The sequence below is a fragment of the Pezoporus wallicus genome, unplaced genomic scaffold (genome assembly GCF_028554395.1).
Source record: "Pezoporus wallicus isolate ANWC-B61680 ecotype Strahan unplaced genomic scaffold, APGP_CSIRO_Pwel_v1 contig_2492, whole genome shotgun sequence".
Taxonomy (NCBI): domain Eukaryota; kingdom Metazoa; phylum Chordata; class Aves; order Psittaciformes; family Psittacidae; genus Pezoporus; species Pezoporus wallicus.
In genome coordinates, this window is record NW_026637796.1 from 2,428,398 (window position 1) to 2,450,896 (window position 22,499).

General features: G+C 37.9%; 2 protein-coding genes across 14 annotated transcripts in view; both read right to left on the reverse strand.

The window, feature by feature from the left end:
* WDR19 (WD repeat domain 19) overlaps nt 1-10,493 on the reverse strand; it is a 43,797-nt gene extending 33,304 nt beyond the window's left edge. For 3 of the 6 annotated variants that reach the window (XR_008971971.1, XM_057407577.1, XM_057407576.1), the window contains exons 1-7: nt 10,445-10,493; nt 8,871-8,962; nt 8,720-8,785; nt 5,757-5,882; nt 2,845-2,960; nt 2,138-2,253; nt 1,047-1,127 (exon numbers count right to left, since the gene is read on the reverse strand). Coding sequence is in view for 5 of the 6 variants with exons in the window: in XM_057407577.1 (XP_057263560.1) it covers nt 1,047-1,127; nt 2,138-2,253; nt 2,845-2,960; nt 5,757-5,882; nt 8,720-8,785; nt 8,871-8,962; nt 10,445-10,450 (603 nt within the window). In the remaining variant the exon portion in view is untranslated. Of the gene's footprint in view, nt 1-1,046; nt 1,128-2,137; nt 2,254-2,844; nt 2,961-5,756; nt 5,883-8,719; nt 8,786-8,870; nt 8,963-10,444 lie in introns of those variants that run through there. The other 3 variants (XM_057407578.1, XM_057407580.1, XM_057407579.1) reach the window with 3 other exon arrangements.
* Nucleotides 10,494-10,649: 156 nt separating this feature from the next.
* The window catches only part of KLHL5 (kelch like family member 5), a 57,947-nt gene continuing 46,097 nt past the window's right edge, over nt 10,650-22,499 (reverse strand). For all 8 annotated transcript variants that reach the window (XM_057407591.1, XM_057407592.1, XM_057407590.1 and 5 more), the window contains 6 exons: nt 19,377-19,563; nt 17,867-18,091; nt 17,396-17,558; nt 15,011-15,223; nt 14,254-14,425; nt 10,650-12,168 (listed from right to left, as the gene is read on the reverse strand). In XM_057407591.1, coding sequence (XP_057263574.1) covers nt 12,112-12,168; nt 14,254-14,425; nt 15,011-15,223; nt 17,396-17,558; nt 17,867-18,091; nt 19,377-19,563 — 1,017 coding nt within the window. In that variant the 3' untranslated portion in view covers nt 10,650-12,111. The remainder of the gene's footprint in view (nt 12,169-14,253; nt 14,426-15,010; nt 15,224-17,395; nt 17,559-17,866; nt 18,092-19,376; nt 19,564-22,499) is intronic.

The following is a 22,499-nucleotide window of genomic DNA, read 5'->3' on the forward strand; positions in this document are numbered from 1 at the left end:
GAAATCAAGACTGAAGTCCTCGGTGCCTGCATTTTCAAAATACCTGTTAATTAAATTTCACTAGGAAACAAAAAACATTTCACTCCATGCAAAGAGGCAAAAACCTCCTACAGGTCTGTCAAAGTAAACATGGGAAAAAATTGGGGTTTTGACACCTATACTCCATGGATTCTGCGAGAATTTAATACGTTGCATAAGTACACAGATCTGGACAAATTCTAACACAGTACCACCTTTCTATCCATGGATTTTCTGTTTTGTCTTGGTACTTCACTGTTTCATTTAATAACATGCTCTGCTAACAGTTATCATGACCCCATTTTTCTGTACTTCACCACTGACCAACCTGATGGACTTTGAATCATCCAAGAAGGATGATGGAGACAATAAAACTAGCCATTTAGGCATAGGCAGGAAAACACTCACACTAGAAGACTGCCATCGAGGCTTCTAGTCTAATTGATGATGAGATGAAAAACTAGAAAGCAGTGTTCTGTTTCCAAAACTGGCAGCTGAAAATCAGCCCTCTGAAAGGCATCTCTGCAATTTTGACAGTCCTGCTCCATTTTCACCTGCCACGTTTCATATACTGTTCTGTATTTATATTGTATGTATTTATTTAAGTCCCTGCACACATCTCCATCTATTATGTTAACTACCTGTCCTGGGTTCAGCTGTAGTAACTATTTTTCTCCTTCTTAGTAGCTGGTGCAGTGCTGTGTTTTCAACTTTAGTCTGAGAACAATGCTGATAACACACCCATGTTTTTAGTTGCTGCTAAGTAATGTTTACTCTGATCAAGGACTACAAAACTGCCTTGTTACCTGTCATATTGCTAACCACTGCACTTTTCATGAACATACCTTAATGAACAAAGGTGTATGGCTTTACTTTAAAGGAAAGCTTTTGGGTAAAAAAAAAAATCTTCCAACACCAGATTTTAAATAAAGGAGGCACAAACTACTTCCTGGCTCATACTGGTTGTCAGCAGAAACCCTGAAACATCAGACGAACACTTTTAGCAGTATTTTGTATTGACTTCTTACTGTGCTTTCCCTGGTTGATACTCTTTCATCAGTCTTCATAACTGAGAACTGCATATCACTGGGATCTGAGCTCACTGAGGTCTGCAAGAAAGAAGTTCAGGTTGAGAAATCAACAGTTAAAGTAGCAAATATTCATGACAAATACCTGCATTATTTCTGCATTCTGTTCATTCTAGTGTTAAGGATAGAGCATTTAGTATCAAAACTAAGAAAAAAGTTGGAGAAAATACAACTTCCATTTGGATCATAATGACACGCTATTATGAGTTCTGGGCCCCTCACTGCAAGAAAGACACTGAGGTGCTGGAGTGGGTCCAGAGAAGGGCAACGGAGCCAGTGAAGGGCCTGGAGCGCAAGTCTTATGAGGAACAGATGAGGGACCTGGCAGATTTTAATCTGGAGAAGGCTCAGGGGGGACTTCATCGCTCTCTACAACTGCCTGAAAGGAGGATGAAGCCAGGAGACGGCTGGTCTCTTCTCCCAGGTAGTAAGTGTTAGGACAAGAGGAAACAGCCTCAAGCTGTGCCAGGGGAGGTTTAGACTGGAGATTAAGACCAGTTTCTTCTGAAAAGGGTGGTCAAGCACTGGAACAGGCTGCCCAGGGCAGGTGGAGTCACCAGCCCTGGAAGTGTTCACAAACTTTACAGACGAGGCCATAAGTGGCATGATTTAGTTGCAGCCTTGGCAGTGCTGGGGAATGGTTAGACTTGATGATCTTGAAGGTCTTATACAACCTAGCTGATTCTATGCTAAGTCATGTGAGAGCTGTCCAGCGCTGCTACTGCAGTAGTCAACTTAAGACTGCATTCATAGGATCCTCTTGTAAAACAGAACAACATCGGGGATGAGAGAAGTGTGGTTAGGCAAGACCACAGTGGAATTGCAGAGATGCTAATATCATAAATCAAGCTGCATAATACAGAGGCTCAGATGTTTAGGTATGCCTTCATCCTGCATGAGGTTTCCCAAAGGCTTCTTGTCCTTGAAAGTAGGAGTATTGAAAAGGCATAAGCTCCCATTGGTCCCAGCTTTCTCAGTAACCATGAGTATTAATGTATGCCTTAAAATCAAATGGGTTTTATAAATATTACCTGTCTTATAGTATCCCCTTCCTGATTGCTTATAGTAATTATTTTGTCTTCACCGCCTAAAGCCAGAAGGTTTTCAGTACTCCAGCAACCACAAGTAATCCGCTTAGTATGCTTACCTGGAAAAGAAAGAAACCTATGCAACACAAATGAACACAACCATAAAGAAAAGCTGGGATGGAAATATCCTCTATTTGGCCACCCAAACACAGATTGTCTGAATGCAAAACAACTTATAGGAGCAATTCCAAATTTGAGAGGGTTGTTTTGGGTTTTTTGGTTGTTTTTGTTTTTTTTTTAAATCCTCTACTCCCAGATGTAAGTCTTTTGACCTTATAGGAACTTGCACAGCCCTTGTTCTTCCATTTTCTTGCAGTAAATTTGGGGACTGTGCTATATCCTTAATCTTTCTGTCCAGAGGTACTCTAAGCAGGTAAGGAAAACTAATTTGGCAACAAGAACAGCCACGCAAATTCTTTCAAAGAAAGATAACACAGGTTTCCTATGAGGCAGTATCAGGTGCATGTAATATATTTTTACCTTACTACACTATAAAAATATTCAGGTAATTACAACAGAACAGAAGGTGCAAGTTGAATATGAATACATTTGTGACTTGCATGTTCATACACAGAACTAAAAAGGAATCTAAGTATATTAGTAAAATTCCACTTTCACATACATAAGCTTGATTTCAAGCCAGCACATACCAAGAACAGAAATCTTGCGAGAAGTCTGTCTGTTATATATAAGTAAGTTTCCCTTTGAGGTTCCAACAGCAAGTAAAGTTCCAACTCGAGACCATAGTAAGAAAGACATTGCATCCCTAAAAGAAAGAAAAAAATTACTTTCTATAGTAAAGAGTCCTTTCATGTACCTGCGTATAAAAACATCTGCATATTTGGCTTGATGTTTATGAAATCACACAGACTAAGAGAAATTTTAAATTTAGCAAATGTTCTCTACAAGTATTAGAATTATTTAAGTGCACACAAAATAGTGAAAGTAGCAACAAGTTATATGAAGTAATGTAGTAAGACTTGTACAAATGGAAATGCGCCTGCAAACATTAATAGTCTTGAATGGAATCTCGGGTAATTTGGCCACATATACAGTTCTTATAAACCACACAGAGATACCATGAAGGTACGTGAAATTTTCCACTTTCAGCAGTATTTTTTTGTACTTCAATAATCCTATGGATTCAGCCAACTCCAAGTGAACAGGTCTAGTTCTAGTCAATGTAATAGAGTCAGAAAGAGGCATTTTAACTTTCAGAACTTTGAGTTTCAGATACAGCAAGGCCTATCTGCAGTATACTTAAGGGTATACTTAAGGATACTATACATCATGTTTTTAAAAAAAGCCTCTTGAGGAAAACAATTTTATTCAGAATTTTCTAATTAGTGCAGTTATTTCCACTGATGACTCTCCCATCTTTTTAAACTTACTGTAAGCATGCAATAGCAATTTGAAACAAATTTCAGATATTAACTGACACGTGAAAAGACCTCCAGTATATATTAGGTTTGTGGGTGAGGGGTTTTGTTTGTGCTTTTCTAATTTTAAAAAGAAGAGGACACCTGATTATCACACCATTTATGTATCTTAGTGCTTATGCTTACTCTGCTTCAGCAATAACACTGTGACAAAAGGATTAGACACTTCAGTTGATATATACTCCTGTTTTAGGAGGATTATATTTTATATATAATCCTGTATTAGCAGGATTGCCTCCAATAAGCAATTTACAGAAAGATCATGAAGGAACTGCAGTAGCTGCATACTCCATTCTGGTAAGTACCTTCTATGCTCTTTTTTGCTTGCATACTTGCAAGTTACTCTTCCCCACGAAATATTTGTTCACACATGAAGAGATGTGTTCCTTCACACAATAAAACTGATATATACATCTTCATAAATTGCTTTCATTATATTAATAGCTGTAGTTTAAAACTGATTTATTAAAAAAATACCCCCAACCCCCTACTTGGGAAAACAAAAAATTGCCAAAGTTGATGTATTTCACCACAAAATTATCAACAATAATCATTACATCTGTGCTAATAAAGAGCGTTGTTGATAATGTAGTAACTAATAAACAGTAACAAATATGTAACGACTAATGAATAATCCACAAATACCTGAACAAGATATACATATAATGCTACATAAAATTCATTAGACAGTAGAAAGAAATAATCACTTTAAATACCTCATTTGTATGTGCACGCATTTGCTCGTTTTGAAACTGTTTTCTAACATGCGACTCAAAATTCTACCAACAATCTTCAAAACAGCTCAATTAAATCATGTATAGGCTGGTAAGTCCCTGTATTTTGTGCAAAGTGTCAATTCTTTTACTTTTTCAGGAGTGGAATAACTTGTATAGAAGTTATTTTTTGTTTCAGTACAGTTCAAATTCAGTTTCAACATACACATACAGGATACCAAGCTGTAACATACAGAAATATCCCATAATCAAATACCCAGTATTTCAAATAAACTTTAAAAAGCACACGTGTAACTGTTAATGGAAATATGGAATAGTTCCATATTCCAGACATGGAGTTTTCAACCTAAAACCAGAAAAAAAACCCCAAACCCACCCTCATAGAAATCATCATACATCCCTCCACCCCCCAAAATTTCCCATCTGCAATTAGGGTTTTTCTTAATCTAATACATAAAACACTGCAATTTTAGTATCTTTGACTACCACCCCTCAAAAACCCAACAACAACAAAACAAAAAAAGCAAACAAAAAACCCAGCACCAAAACTCTGCCAAAAATACACGCAAAGGAAATTTCGAAATGAAGGGTTAAATCAGAAGGAATGCTTGTTTCGACTCATGTAAATAAAATAGAAGCAGCATTCAAAATTAGCTGTTTCCCTACTCAGGTGAGTGTCCTAACAAACACAAGACATTAATTTCCTACAGGCAGAATGTTAACGTGGAATGCAATAGTTTAGTGGAATAGATTCAAAGAAATGAAAAGTTTAATTAATTGTTAAACCCAGCTTATTTGTTAACCCAGTGCTTCATTGTTATGTAAGTTTTGGAACAGTTTTAAGCCTGGGGCCAAATTCAGAAAGGTAGGGATTTGAACCTTACAGTAAGACCACCTACGGTATTTCCTCCCATCCTAAATCAGTCTATTTTTTGAATATCATTTTAGCCACCTCATAAATCCAAGGGCAAAAAAACCCTAGCACTGCTAAAATCACTTCCCTTACTTTAAAGCTCCATTTTACTTGTGTGAATACTTTGGAGAAAATGTAACCAGTGCAAATATACAAAAAATATACCCATCCTTGTTGCTTCCACATTGAAAGAACAGTGGAAACAGTGAAGAGAAGCTCCCTCAGTACTTCAGCACTGCTGATGATTAAAAAAGAAACAAAACCTCTACCAGACCCAAACCCCTATCCACCACAAACACTGCAAAACCAGCAAATCATATGAGAAAGAATTCAGCAATGAACTGTAGCATATTAGTTTAACAATATATGTGTTACGAGGACTCCAATAAGAAGATGATTTCTGCAATACATCCTCCACTTCAACAAGCCTCAGTGATCCAAGTCTTCAAATACATACCTTAAAAATAAAATCTTACCTCATTCCACTGTCTACTTGGCTTGTTTTGTTTGTGTTTGCATCCCACAGAAATATGGCACTAGATTTGTCTGCGATTATTGCTAAAGTATCTCCATCTTTGTCCCAGTCCATAGCAACACAGTTACTGAAGAAAAAACAAATAACTTTCACTAATGATGTTAAAATATGTTTGTAAGTTCATAGAAATAGCTAGAATTATTCAGCTGAAGTGCCTGTCCTTCCATTTGCCTCCCAAGCAAACCCATGACAGATTGCAGATTTATCTGCAAAGTGTACTTTTATAGCAACCACATCCTTACTCAAATGCCATTGAAATGACAGGGGCCAAAAGGAAGGCCACAGAAAAGACACTGCTGCCCACAGTCTAGTACTTGAAATACTGCCACCTTGGTTTTCAAGAAACAGTGAAAATCTCTTGTAACGTTCTATTTTGTTAGAGGCTATTCAGTTGTTGGGATTATTTCTGTCACAGTTCAAAAAGCACAATGAACTTGGACAAGAAACTCATGCAGAAATAGGAAAAACCTCTACTTGCAAATAGTTACCAGAATAAAGAGGAGGGCAGACTTATCCACAAGTCTCTAGTTAATTGGAAACAGTGCTGTTTACAACAAATATTAAAAGCACCATACACAGCAGTATAAGAACCTATGCCATCTGACACCACTCCTCTCTAGATAACTTTTTAACCTATTAACTTGCTTATCTCTGTGAAAAATGTCACTCTCATTACCACTCAAATGAAAACCCCTAATGAAAGCAACTTCAGAAGAGTCCTACTGAAACATACATTGCTGTAAACTAATCCAGTACGCCTTCAGTTCCAGTTTCTCCTATCTTTTCAAAATCTCAGCGGTACTCTAGAGACTTAGTATGGTGTATTTCCAAAATGAATACTGCACAGGCAATCAGAACATCAAGAGCAGGAATAACAAGGACAAAAATACAAAAAAAAAAAAAAAAAGAAGAATAAAAGAATAGGGAAAACCAGATTGCTAAACAGTAAAGAAAACAAATTCTATCAACATGACAGTAAGAAGATGCTTATAATATCAACTAGTATAGCAGAGAATATTTGACATTCTGAACTCCATTCTTACATAAGGAGAGACCCAGCAGTTAAAAACTGCAGTTGGTTAACAGTTAACCAACAAATAAAGAAGCAAAGTTTGGCCTGAGGGGAAAAACCATATAAGCACATCTATTTCTTTAAACTGTATATTGCAAAAATTGAATTTTATTCTAATAGTAATAATTAGAGAATGAGAGAGGCTGGAAATAAGAATACAAAAGAATGACCTAATCTAGGCAGAAGATTTGCTGGTGGGCCTCAAAAAAGTCAGTGTTATTCAAATTACCATAAGCAGATGTTAATTAGTTCAATAAGCTTTTGTATATGTGTTTATTATACAAGTTCTCTGCCTTGCCATGAGAATGCAACATTATTGTAAAACTGGTTTAGATGTTATATGTTTCCCTGAAGGCAAGGGTCATCCTGTCCATCAATAAGGTAGTGCCGTAAGGGTCTAGCAGTAAGGTAGACCTCCCCTTCCTCACCAACTCACATGGTAGTAGAGGATCCTCAGTCCAACACAAGCTCTTCTTGGAGTTCACCTACTTACTCTATACAGCTTTGCTCATATCTGTCAGTTTGCTAGAGAGAAACAGCATTTATCATACCTTGTGTAAGATACAGTGAAGAACTAAATGGGCTGTGTTACCAAGCAAAATACACTGACATAGCCAGCTCACATTATGAATAGCTCCTAACCAGAACAGCAAGACGATGCAGGAGCTACAAGCAAGTCTGGTAAAGACAATATTAATAATAACTGTGTCTCTTGGTTTCCTGCAAGGTGGCAACTACCATGAACTGCAAAAACTGGATTTCTAGAGAGGTCTTGGGGAGCTACGCGATTCTGGCTTGTATCTACCAATGATACAGAAATATGTAAGCGACATTCTGGAAACAAAAGTCAGACTTCTAGATTAGAGACTTCAGATTTAAAGCCTTAGTGGGAGTTTTGCCATGAGTAAGGGCTCCACCTTAACCAAAAGGTATCAGGTTGTTTGAAATAAAATAAAATAAAATAAAAAAAAAAAAAAAAAAATCAAGAATTTGCACAAAGATTTAATCTAAGAGCAGGTAAAACACTAGAAAGGAATGAGTACACAAATGAAACTATTGCTACATCAGGTAGTAATGGTGCCAATAAAAGTAGATTTATATAGCAAAATGGTATGATGACTGGATGTCACAGTGTTAGCACTCAGGGAGGTTTCCTCCGGGCCATACCTAGCCTGCTTCTATGGACTGATTGGTAGCAGCTAGGCTGCATCTTTCAAAGAACATGACTTTTAAATTTCACCTGAAAGAAATCTAGTTCATACACTCCCAACACCACTCTCTGTTGTGAGCCAAAGTATGATAAACAGGAAGAACAGCTGAGATTCACTTCAGAAGTACAGTCTGGATCTAGAGCAAAATTGCCAATATACAGTATACATTATGCCAGTGACATAAGCAAAAGCACTAAACCAAGAGGATATCTTTCCTCAGTGAGGCTGTCATAACAAATAACTAGAAAACCAACAGCAGCAAGAATGCAGTTGCCATCAGCATGACATGGAGATATTGTTTACAACCTCATTATGTTCTTTCTTAGTATGATGGATCTTTTTCTCACATTTTAATGAAGTAGACTGAGTTTATTACTAATAAGGAGTGCTTTGGGTATAAGAATATGTTTTTCTGACTATCCTTGATAGCTTACTGTAAATTCAGCTTTTCTTGCCTTTGACTCCATACATGCTCATCAATTTGTCTTCTTTTCCAGGGGTGTTCACCACAGATAATAGCTCTTCCAAAAAGTTATTACATTGTACAAACACCTCACCAGAAGAGAAGCATTGTTAAAGAAAACAATAAAGAAAATAATTTAAACCCATCTCAGCACCTACCCTGGTAAGCTGATTTCATTTCTCTTCTGACCATGGCGATCAAAAATTTTCACAGCATTATCACCTCTAAAAAAAGGTAAACATAGAGAATAATTCCCTTTCTTCATCAGTGATTTCTATGGAGAAATGCAATAAATATTTGTAACCTTACCCTGTTAAAGCAAGGAAAGTTCCCAAAGTTTTCTGCCAAGCAAACTGCACAGGGGAACCAGACCAAGCTTTTTCTGATAGGCTGAATACTTGCTGGGAGACAAAAAGAAGAGGGAAATTACACATCTTACAAACGTAAGCCTATAACAGTAGTTCCTAGCGTGTTAGCAACTCTGAGTACTGTGACAGGAAAAAAAAAACACAAACCCACAACAAAAACCCAAACACAACGCAACTTCCAGGTGGCTGTAATGCACCAAAGTAGCAAAATTCCAAGTAAAAATCTTTTGGTTTGTGCTGGAAACCCAAGATTTCTAGTGCTGGGTCTAGTCTGCATTGAGAACTACTGAGACTCTACCACAACTAGTATTTTTTTTTCTTTCTCCTACAGTCATAAAAAAACCTCCAGAAACATCAGACTCTCCCTTCCTGTCCAAAGACCAGAATGTTAAGTTCTCTAAATTTCATGGAAAAGCCTGGGACCAGAAAGCATCCTCAGTGTGCAAACCACTGCAAGCTCAACATGGACTCCTTAAAAGATACATAACTATTCTGTTACACTGAATTCTTGTGTCTTACAAGCTAAGATCTCAAACCCATTCGATCATAAAGATTCTGACTTTCAACCAATAAAGTTTCTCAACTTTCTTTCATGCTGCCTGCACAGATTTTTCTATAACTTGGGTGTAAGATAGAGCCCACAACTTTGTTTCACTTCACGGCTTGCTATCATGACTTTTTCCCTCTCATGTCACCAGATAAACCCCAACACCTGGTGTCCACCAAACACGCGGCAGGCTTACCTGAGTCTCTGCCAAATGTTCCCATCCTTTTGGGTGCACATAAACAGAGGCATTCTTCGCACTAAATTTGCATTTTACTCACAAGAAGTGTAAAGCTATGAGCACCACACGCCACAAGCACAAAGAACATCTGACGATTATGTTTGATTTTGAAAAAAAAATTAATAAAATCTGTAATAAGCCAACAATAAAGAAAATCATGATAGCAGTGCAGGCAAGCTGCAGCTCTTCATGCTTAGTGGACAGGATCGTATAAACTAACTCCCCCGAGGGGTGTGAGTAAGAAACTCTCCTGCTTGCCTCGTCCTGTTTAACTGCTGCCCAAGGAGGGTTCCTCGCCAGGGCCACCATTAGGGCACAGCAGGAGACCCGACACCCGGCGGTAATGGCTTCGGACACCCGTGGCAGTGAGGGGCAGCCGGGCCGGAGGCTGCCTCTCCCGCGGCCTGTTCCCGGGATCCAGGGGCCGGACGGGCGGTAGGAGTGGCCTTTGCCAGCCCTGAGGAAGCCCGGTCCGCCGCGTTAGTGTCCCGCTGCACAGAGGCCGGCACGAGCGGGCAGGCTCCCGCCGCGCTCCTCCCTATGCAGTCAGCAAGCATCACCCGCCCGCGGCGGGCCGCGCTCGACGCCCCGACCCAGATCGCCCAGTGCGGAGCTAAAACCACGGCCCCGCCCGCCTTCACCTCGCCGCTCTCGGCTCCCCTCTTCCCCCGAGCCGAGGCTCCCCTGCAGCGACCCTACCCCTCGCTTACTAGTGGCCCAAGGGGCTCACCTTCATCGCGCCCACCGCTCGCTGCGCAGCGCCTCCTGCGCATGCGCCAGTCTCCGAGCCAGACCCCACCCACCCGCCCTTAGGCGTCACAGTCGCCCGGAGACGGCCCGCAGCCAATGGGCACTGTCCGCCGCCGTGCGGAGCGGCGCTCGGGCCGTGTGCCGCTGGGCGCTGGCACCCAGGGCAGGCGCAAAGCCAGGCAGGCCGCCGTTAAGTTCAGCTGTATTCAGTTGCAAACAGTGCAGGGTTCATCACAAAGGTTCACGGCTTAGTAATTTCTTTTAAAACAATAAATAGTTCACCGAGAGCATTAACACATTTAAAATTATAAATGTACAAAGACTTTGGGTATTGGACACTTCAAACTTCTGAAAAACATTCAATGAGCTCACATCCTCCCCTTGTCACACGTATTAACCTACTGCTTCGGAAACGTAAGGGACAAGGCACAGAAAAGCAAATACGAAAAGACTCTCTGAGAACATTCAGACTGTTCAAAGCAATCCTGTGTAACAAATTAGGGCTCAACAAAGGCAAACTATAAAATACCTGAAAAATTAAAAATAGATTACTGTTAACTAAGGTAACTGATCTGATACAATCCTGCGAGGCACGTATAGCTCTCCTGTAAGATGCAGAACATGCTTCAATAGGGGGAGGTAAGCACCTTGCAGGATTGGGCCCTTTACATTTTAAAGTAACCTTACTGGAAAGATAGACAATTCTTTCATCTTACAAAATTATACTTCTCAAATTAGTGCAAAGCCTCATGTAAAAATGTAATTAGTCTGGATGTAATGGAATGCTTCAAAGATACCAAAGTGCAAATATTAAATTGGTTAACTTCTAATCACACTTCAGAATTCTTCCAATAACTCATGGTTATAGATTTTTCCTTAAAAATGGCAAAGTAAATATAAGAATCAAAGTAAAGAAGAAGGTACAATGTTCTGCATCTCACGTAAAACCTCTGAAAAATCAAAAAATACACTGCATGGCAAAAATCTGGCAGAAAGTATTAAATAGCAGATTTCTGTTAGCATAATAAAACAATATTTAAAATAAGGCTTTGGTTAAATAAAAAGTTTGCTAAACTAGGAATGATTACAAAAGTGCAAAAGATTCACCAAATACATAACTTCATCTCCAAGGCAGGCATTATGCCTGTATTTATAATGGTTTGCATTGGTTTGTCAGCCTGCATTGTAATTGCTCACATACCTACAGCCAAACATAACCAAAATACACAAGGTCCAATCCTGTAACTTGTTCCACCCAGAGACAGACTCAATTATATCAGTGGAAGTGTATCCATTTCTAGCATCATTCCTTTGCATGTTTGGGGGATCCAGGCCCTGGATCTGTAACATTTGATTACTATAGTGAGTTCACTAATGAGTTCACTCATTTCTCAGCACTTCCTAAACAGAAGTCTTCTGCTGGCAACTGTCTGGTTGCAGCTGATTTGCTTACAAATAGAATCCTTGTAACATATGGGTAACAAAAACGATTTTTTTAAAAAGTGCTTAATATTGGTCCGTAAGAACAACATGTACATGTTAGCTTGAGATCAAACATTTTGCTGTGGTAGATATCCTGCACCTTGTGTTTGTTTATTGGTGCACTGGTGGTTTGCTTGACGAGAACGTCACCTTCATAGAGAAAATTTACAGTTTTACGGTCACAACACATGCTCCAGCTCTTCCTAAGCACAATGGTGCAACCTGCAAGCAAAAAACCAAATAATCCATGAGATAAATGTAGCAAGCTTTTTTATTCACTACACCTGACAGTATTTTCACAGAATCACAGTAACAGTTAACACAGTAACAGTTGTGTAGCTGCAGCAGTGACAGTATCACCCACACTCTGTTAATGTAACTTAAAAGAATCATGGCAAATTGGTCCAAAACTTGGATAGAAACCCACAGAAAAGGTGAAGATATTTCATGTGATATAGTGCAGCACTTTAAAAGCAATAGCAAATCCCAAAAATATCAAACAATTCTTTTTGATAATTTCGGTTACTTGGTATTACAGGAAAAAGAATCCTTTGTTATGGTACAAACTGGACACCTGAGTTACAGTCTGACAACTGAGCAATGGCTGGCAAAACTGCATTTTTCTCTCAATCGGAAAACACCAAACATGACAGGGGCAACCTTGCGTTTGTACTTGAGTATTTGATAAAATCCTGTTATAAGTTCTTGAAATCAGAATAATTTTTCTCAGTCTCTCTTCTTTTGTAAACAGAAGTTACTTCTGATAAGACCTTTTTCTGCTGTGATTCTGTTGGACTTGGAAAGTGCAGCAAGTCACATTAACTTTTCCTTTAAAACTCCATAGTACCCTGCGTGTGTGTGTGTGAATAGCACAAAGTGCTACGGATACTACCCTGAAGGCAAAAAGGGTGTTTATGCCAACTCCTCTATTTCTTTCCCCCCCCCCTCCCAGGAACAACAGATTTATGATGAGCAGTCTGTGGCTCTGACAAACTTCAGCTGAGAAAATTTCACTCTTTTGAGTTGTGTGTGGATGAAGCAGTGGCAGACTGCTAACATAATAAGAGAGAAGGTACACAGGCACTTCCAAATCCATCTAGGAAGGGTTCAAAACTGTCTTATATACTGGGATCACAGGATTCAGTGAGATAGGGAGGGTCAAGGCTAAGGCTACAAAGGTATATACAAACGGTCACCACCCAGACATCATGTGAGATTCATTTAGATGCAATGGTGAGAAGCACTGTTTCTCTCATCTGGTACACTTTTTTTCCCTTTAGCAGGACAAATAATGCCACGGGTTTTCTTGAGTACTGCTACTGAAGGTCCCAAGCGCAGATGAGCCTCCTAGATGAGTTATGTTTTAAGATCTTGCTGCAGTATGAAGTGAGGGGAAACAGACAACTTTGTTTTCTGTGTTACAAAGATGATGATATAAAACAGTTAAGCTCATTTTTTGAATTTGCAGTTTGGGGCTATTGCAATAGCATATTCAGGATAGAATTCAGCTGCCTACACACTGGTGTCTAATGCTAATCTAGATGAGCTTGGACATTCAGCCTGGCCTGCAACTGAACTGCAAAAGGGCCTTCGTCTCTCATAGACTCTGTGCCCTGTCTGACAGCTTCTTTGGATGTAGATGCTTTAGCATATCTCAAATGGCAGTAGATGACAAAGGATAGCTTGCCCAGGATGTCCATGTGTGCACTCTTCCCGCAGAGCTGCATGTTCCTTGAACGATAAAAAAGTAACCAAGATTTGAATTGACTGTAATGGTTTCTGGTCATGAATTGAAGATTTTTTTTTTTTTTTTTTGAGCTGAGTAAAGAGAAATGGGAAAAGGCTTCCTGAAAGTTGCCCACATTGTGCATGGCATTCACATCTGGAAGGGACTATTTATGAAAAGATGACCAAAAGCTTGAAGAAATCGATAAACTTGCTGAGAGACACATTAGAGCTAAAACTAATCTATGCTCATAATTTATCTTCAGAATAGGAAATCATGCAAACAGAACTGTTTAAGACAGTTTGGGGAATATGTCAATACATTTTATTAACAGTAGCTGAGATTGTCAAAGAAAATAGCTATACTCTTGCCAAATAAAGAAGAACAGTTTATTAGAAGCTGGCAAATGTCTCTTCAAGATAAACAACTTTGGGATGGTAGACAAAATAAAATAAAAAAAGACTTAAACCAGACTAGTTTAAGAAAATGCTTCTTAGGAGTGTTTGAATTCTCCTTGTAAAAAGAGGCACGCTTGAAAAAACAGGATAAACAGTAGTGTACAGTCTGATCAGAAGCTATACCTGTGTCCATTCATTTGTCTGGGGATCGTAAGACTCCACTGTATTAAGGTATGTTTGACCATCATATCCTCCAACAGCATACAACTTGTCACCAAGGAGACATACTCCCACTGCATCTCTGCTAATGCTCATAGAGGCCACAGCAGTCCATGCATCTGTTTTTGGATCATACCTAAAAGATAGTTTGTGTTATGCTCTAAAACTGTTGCCAAAATTCATTAGAAAAAGCACACTGGAATTGATGCTCTCAAGGTAGTAGAAAGCAGGTATTAGGACAGCACAGATCTGGGTGTTAATTTCAAAAGACTTTTTCCCCAAATACTCTCTTTGAAAATGTTTCTTTAGTCATCTGGTAACACAATCAGTACTAGCCAGGTACCTGCTTCGTGCTGCTTTCCATATAATAATATATATATATATGTACAACTGTTTTTACTATATTTCTTCTTGTATGTCTAAGTGTATCACTCCAGAAACAGCTCTGCTGCTATACCGTAGTAGAGCAAGTGCTTGCTTTGATAACTACTACATGTGAAAGCACAAGCTGTTGAAATTGATTGTGGTACTAAAGCCAATTACTTGCCATTTGAATCATATTATGGCTATACAGTATGTTTTTATGTGTAAGTTTCCTCTGCTTATGCTAAAAATAACACAGCTATTTTATGTTGTTTCTACTTACAGCTCTTCCCATAAATACTTTATAGATGAGCACTATTAGAATTACTAGCAGAATACATCTTCATCAGGATATTACCTTTCTACGCAGTCTGACAGCCTAGATGTTAAGTTTGATGCTGGGGCATCATGACCACCTATTGCATACAAGAACCCATTCCAGGTGGTTACACCTACACCGCCTCTTCTTTTTGACATCTGAGCACAGAGGGTCCATTTGTTTGTATGAGGATCAAAACATTCTACTGACTTAAGACAAGAACTCCCATCTCGACCACCAACTGCGTAAAGCCTACAAAATAATAATAATAAAAAAGTAAGTTAATATTGTCTGAACAAGATAAAGGTTCTACTCATGTATGAAGGACTTTCAAGTTTATTTAAAAAGGAATTAACTTTCAATAGAATGTTCTGTTGCAAAACTTCAGGTAAGATTTTATACTAATTTTCTTCTTATTGTCATGATCAATGCATAGTAACAATAATTTACAGAAAATCGGTATCTCTAAAGCGGCATTTATGTTCCATCCGATGCATGCAGTTACATGTTCAAAATTAATTCTGTGACTTGACAGACAAAGGCCCATTTCTAGGAGGGTCAAAGGGACAAAAGTCAGTAGTGCACCTGTGCATGCAACAACTGCTCTGCCTTATCTTAGGCATTCAAGTATTTTTCTAGACCTGGGCTTTAGCTTATGACAGCACTAACTGAAGTCCCTCACACCCACTAGGTGGCCCGGTTTGCTCAGACCTAACAAAAAGGCTTCTAACACTTGGTATTAACAAAGGATTTTAACTTTTTTGGAAAGGCTAGAAGGAAGAGATTTGCTTTAGGAGCACTCATCACTGATGAATCATTAATCAAATAATCAAACTTGATAAAGAGTTCATGCACAGAGTTTATGAGCAATCTGTGCTTAGCAGCAGAAATGCTCAGCACTGTTATTTGGAAAGGTAGGACCATGGAAGCCCTTCTAAAACAGAAACGATGCTTCAAAAGTAAATTCCAGTTTGAGGGATCACCTGAAATACTAATAAAACCTTTTCATTTTGTACAGCACATTATAGTATTGTTAAATAATTAAATAAACATTAGATACTGCAGATAATGATGATGGTGTGAGCAATCTACAACAGTTTTTATGAAGCACTATTCAAGATGCCCTCATCTTGGGAAACACTATTGTTTGTTTTTTAAATATACTTTGATCAAAAACGTAAATACAAACATCCTGTAAATATGGCTGACCTAGTAGTTCTTAGTAATAATTTTAATACCTTTAAAAACAAACAAAGACATTTCCATGGAAGCTCCCATGTTTAATAATACAACTTGTTCATGGTAAGGAATGTACTGAAGGACACAGAAAAATCCTGTTGCAGTTCCAGGAAGTTCACAACTAAAAATCAATCCTTTATACAACATAGCATTTAAATGAAGTCCCCCACCTTGCCTCTCCCCAAAACACAACAGCATTTGCTCACTTATGCACTTGTAATAGCTTGATTTAAATGCCACTTGTACTTTGGGATGCTATAGAGCAATTACACTTAGTCCAAAGGAAGGCAGTGAAATTACTAGGAACCATGGCCTACAAACAAAGACTGAAGGAGATGGAGTTATTCAGTCCTGATGACAGAATACTGAGGGAACCTGTGTCTTTAGATACAAAAAGCTGTTGCAACTAGGAAAGAAAAGATGCATTTTCCATGGTCACTTTAGATACTACAAATGATGAAAATAAATTTCAGCAAAAGGTTTTTAAGATTTGACATGAGAAGAACTTCACAGATGTATTAACAGTTAAGCAGGTTGCTTGTGGAAGTTATGGCAACTTTATCACTGGAGGTTAACAAAATTGCTCTGGCTATGAGTCTGGCTATGAGTGCTTTAGATATAATTGATTCAGCTTTGGGCTAGTAGAATTGATCAGGGAACTCTTTGCTGCAACTCTGTGCCTGCAACACAAAATGACCTCGTTGTCTGAATGTTCTTTGTATTAGGAATTAGGCAAATTTTCACTGAAAAACAGCTGTAGAAATTTCAGATAACACTCCAGACTAGGTTAGTTCTGCCAAAGCTTACTGTTCTGAGTTAATGCAATACAACAGTAGTAGTCCTCCATGATTTGACAGTAATTTTGGAAATTGATTATTCCAGCTATCACAGTAAGAGGAAATCACTGGAGTCTCTGTGAAAGAGAAGAACCATTTGCTCTTTTCTGTATTAAGACGTTTACTACTTATTAGCCCATACAGCTGTCATAAGCGATACTGAGGGGCACTGTGATGCTGTGGGGAAGCTTGCTTGACCCAATCCGGCACCTTTTCTGTGAATGAAGAAACTTGGTTCTTTAATGCTATCAACAGGTATCTATCAAGAGAAATTATTAATAGTCATTTAGGATGGTCCTGTAACTACATTAAAATAATGAGATAGAAAGTAGAAGTTGCCTTCACATACTTTCCATTTAATATTGCTACACCAACAGTGCTCCTTGGAGTTGACATACTAGCTACAAAGTTCCACTGACGAGCCTGTGGATCCCATCTTTCTACTGTATTCAGGTAGCTCCAGCCATCATGTCCTCCTACAGCATACATGGGACCTTCCAATACAGCTACTCCTGAAAAAAAAAACCAAAAAAAACAGATACAAAACACCAATCACTTCTGGATAAGGGCAAAAAGAGCATATTTTCCTTGTGACAGTCCAGTGTGCACCACGTAATATTTAGAAACAAACAAAAAGAAATTTCCTTCTAGTAGCCAAAGCTGGATATAATCTGAAGAAGAAATGATGTTCAATAAGCAGTTGGCATTAAAATGATGCTTCTGCCCCCCTCAAACTTCATTTCTGAATGTTTTTTTACCAATCTTAAAACAGATAACTTTTTAGAAATAGGCATTTAGCCTTTACAAGAACTTTACATACCAAGCCCATGACGATGAGTGGACATAGGTGGCATTACACTCCAAGTTTTTGTTCTAGGGTTGTAGCACTCGACAGTATTCAATGTTTTCAGGCCATCTCTGCCACCAACAACATACAATTTATCATCTAAGACAGCAACTCCAAACTGTAGCCTTCGTCCATTCATGTTTGCAACAGGAGTCCACATGTTGGTACGAAGTTCATACTTTTCAATGCTTGTAGCTCCTGAATGACAACATATGCAAGTTATTAAAAAGGTCTGAATTATCAGGATAGCTTTTATTTCAGCAATATGCTGATCCCACAAGACACCATGATATCCTACAGTATGTTCTTAAATCTAGGTATGCAAATAGTCTTTTCTGACTTCCTCAGGAATTAACTGCATCATTATAAAGGAGGACTTTCTTAGTGCTTTTCAAGACAAAAAGCAGGATTTATAACTGCTTTGCAGAATCAAGCCTATAGAAATACAAACAAAATCTGAAGCTATGTGACATCTACTAAAAGTGCTAATTTTACAACAAGTGAAAGAAAACACTTCCTCTGCCAGAAAAAAAAGCAGTTTTCTAACCTGCCAGATTCCTTCTAGCTATCATTAAATAATACAAAAGTGTGTATAAAGAAGAAAATGTAAGTAGCTGTGACAGAACCATTTAGCAATTGGCAAAAAGCATTTTTCCTTTGTGGTTTGGTTTTTTTTTTTTAATGCATGTGCAGGTCACCTTTGTGCCTTGTTATTCGGAGAAAACTCCAGGAACTCGCCAACAAAGTTTTAAGTTGACAAGCAGGTATTCTTTATTGCGGCGCCAGGAGTCAAGGGGGATAGTTCTTCCTAAGGTGTCTCTCCCAAGCATCAACCAGGCTGTGATTATATTGTCTTTAAACATACATATTCATTAGATTACATACATTACATCATACTTCTTAGACAATGCCTCCTGTATGCATACAAAAATGTGGTAGTGGGCTTTTGGACCCCCGGTGGTTATTTCTTCATCACCTTGTTTTAGGATCATTGTCATACCAGTAACCACCAGGTTGTTCTGGCAGAGCTTATTTTAGTAATTTCCTTCTCTCTATAGTTGCTAACAAAGCCTAACGTTCTTGAGGTTACTTATTTACAACCCTATTCTTCAATCAACCCCATTCTGCAATCCACCCTATTCTTCAATCAACCCCATTCTTCACTTGTCATTTTCTTCCTTTTCCAAATTACTTCTCACTTGAGTAAATACGGATTAGTTTTCACTCGATTCAACATTTCGCTCATCAAATCAAGTGTTCCATTCATGATTCCAAATCAATCATAATCCTAGCTTCCAGAATGTTTACAGTATTGTCAAAGCTGCATAGGTTTTTATAACCTAATAAGCAGTGCACACTTAAGACATTTCATGTCCTATACTACAGAATCTTTGAATTTCAGAATTAACATGTTGTAAAAGTATCTGTTTATTTTAAAAAGAACCAAACCAGCTCATGAAATAATTATTTTACAAGCAAATACCTTTTGTTGCATCCATTCCTCCAACTGCAAACAACACACCCACTGTAGATTTTCTAGGTTTGGTGCGAGGACTTTGCAACATAGGTCGTCTCTCTGGCAACAGATGGTACTTCATTGCTTCCATAATGAGTTTTTGACATTCAATGTCATCCCTAAAGAGTGCATTATTTTCCATATCTGCCAGAAACTGTGAAAAAGAAAGAAAATTAAACAAGCTGTATCACTGTAAACAACATAAATTCACATTTTAAGCTAAGCCATTAAGTACAAAAAAGGAACATCACCTGATCTTAATGGATGATTTAAGCTTAATGGTCCAAAGAAAGAAAACAAAATCTCCTTGTGTTCCAGTGCCACTATAGGTATGTTCAGAAAATGGAATCAGGCTCCAGGTATGCAAGTCAGTTTAACCTCAGGCTTTTACTCCAGAATCCATTTAATCCTGGGGTCCATAAAAGCCACTTCAGGCACAGGTTAAATATTTTAATTTATATTCTATTCCTCACTCTGACAGTGGCCCAGATCACAGTATATCAATTAATACAAGCTTTTGTTAAAAATTTTAACGTGGGCAAGGCTGTGAGCAAATTTGACAACTGTCAAATTTTAAATCTGACAAATAAAATTAAGAGTACTAATGAAAGTTTTTAAGTTTAAAGAGTCTAGAGTCTTCTGTACTCCATGTTTGTCAGCCTGCAGGAAAAATATATTAGTAGGCTGAGGGTCCCAACTGTAATTATTATAAGTCTAGACAACTGGCATTTTTTTTGAGCTGTAAGACATGGCCTGAGTAACAAGAGTTCAAAAAGCAAGTGCCCCACTGGGACTTGGGGCAGTTGTCAGAACAATGAGGAAAAGGCAGATGCCTCTGAACTGCCATCACAAAATCCAAAGAGTTTGAGAACATTTGAAATACACAATCCGCAAAGCAGGATATGAAGTCATTGTTGAGCTGTTGACAACAGGTACACAAGTTCTGTGAAATTAGTAATTGGGAGTAGTAAAGGAACACATTATCAAATAGTTGTGCATAATACAGTGTGTGTATCCCTGGCTTAAAGCTGCCTGAGAACTGCAAGGTGGCAAATATGTCATCCATGACTCCAGAACAGATACAGTAAGTACACACTGCTAGGCCTGAATACCTCTGTAACAGAAACTCTAACAGCAAACATAATTAACATACACAGAGAATAAACAAAACTTTCAAAGCCCTTTACCAGTGACTCTTGAGAAAACTGAGTCTTTTGAGTATTTCTCTAATTGGCTGATGTTATGATTCTATTTAAAATACTAAAAAAAAAAAAAAATAATGAAGCATTCTCATGTAAATTGGCAGAGGGAACTTGATTTTCATTCTTGACTTTCAATACTTCCCACTGTTTCTTCTCTTGACACAAAGCACCACTGAGCACTTGTGTCACGTCAGAGGGACACTGTGTGATTATAAAATACTAAACTAAAAGTTGTTTTTTAACTGCCAGCATGCAACACAATGGAAGTGCACGTGGTTTGAAAAAAATAACAATACCAAACCCAAATCTCATTGTATTTACTACTTTTTTAAATTGGAGGTTGTCATAGTTACATACATGAAAATTAAGGCTTGTACACAACATGACCAATTCAGACCTCCAGTATATTTTTCTGATAGACAAACAGCATTCAATATTTAAAGCAACGTCATGTGTGTACATGAGGTTTTCAACAATAAAATGCAACCGACATTTTCTCCGGTTTCAAACTCCTCCAACCTATGAAGAAGTTTTCTCATAGCACAGAGTGCTGAAAGCAACTTCATCTCATTTAAAAAGGAATGCAATCTAAGGTTGTCTTGGTACCCCCCAAAAAACCTGTAGACACTTTAAACCTACTCCATTACAATTTTCTGCAAATATTCTTCAAAGAACTTGGAACAGACTTACTCAAACAAAAGCAATTTTTTCTGAAGTTTTACTACTTACATAGCTCCTTGTCTAAATGCATTTCTAACTAAGCATGATGTGTTAGCATGAAATTACAGTAATGGCAAGCTTGATGAAGAGAAAGGTAGTGTAGATACTTAAGTACTAAGAATTTATGTCTAAAAGGAAGCGGAACTATCTTGTAACTCAGAAACTGCTTAATCATCTTTTTAATTAATTTATCACAGATGGAATAATTACAACCTGACAGCTTAAGAAGATGCCAAATATTCATCCTTAACCTTTATAAGAGCAAAAAGACACAAATATTTAGGACACTGCTTGCATTAACCAAAGAAGTAACAGAATGCTATGTACAGAGATGCATAAACCCGCAACCAATAAAACTGACAATTCATTATGACTTTTTGCTTCCAGTGCTACAGTTTCACAGTATTTCCCCAAAGATTTTATGTTTTGAAGTATCAATCTAATATTCTATGCATCTCTGCTTGCAACATTATTGATTTCACCAAGTTGTTCAATTTTCTAATTTAATTTCTTTCAAATAGCTTTAACCCTTCAACCATAAAATTGGAAACCTTTTCATTATATTATGCTTGCTGTCAGATTGCCTAAGATCATGTGATCATGAAGCAAAACATGATTCTGAAAATCTTAAGACTGTTTTGGGCACTTCAATTTACTCAATGTACTAATTGTTGCCATATTAAAACCACAGCTTTAAAGCCTTAATTTTTTAAAGTAATAAAAAGGCAACATAAAAATATTTTTAGAAATACAAGTACATATTTGAAGAAGACATGAAGAATTAAAGATAAAATAAATGAAATATGATATTGCTTTTGTATTTCATTCTGCTGTTTTCCTAATCAGTTACTGAGTGGGCATAATTTGATTTCAGTACACATTTCTGGGATAAATTCTGTACTTTCCATTTCCAAAGATGTTTCAGTTACAATCAACTGAGTAAAAGGAATTCAGCAGTAGTTACTTAGTTATCAGTTAATTAAATGCTTAACAAAAGAATGATTTCCTCCAGGTCAGCTGGCTTAGATTGTATCATGTTTCTAGAAAAAGTGAATTACAAAGCCAAGGTCACAACTGAGAAAATCCTGCCATTGCATATACAATAATCAGTATTAAAATGTTAATACTAAAATGCTTGCTAGTGAATCTTACTATCCGTCAAGAGGAT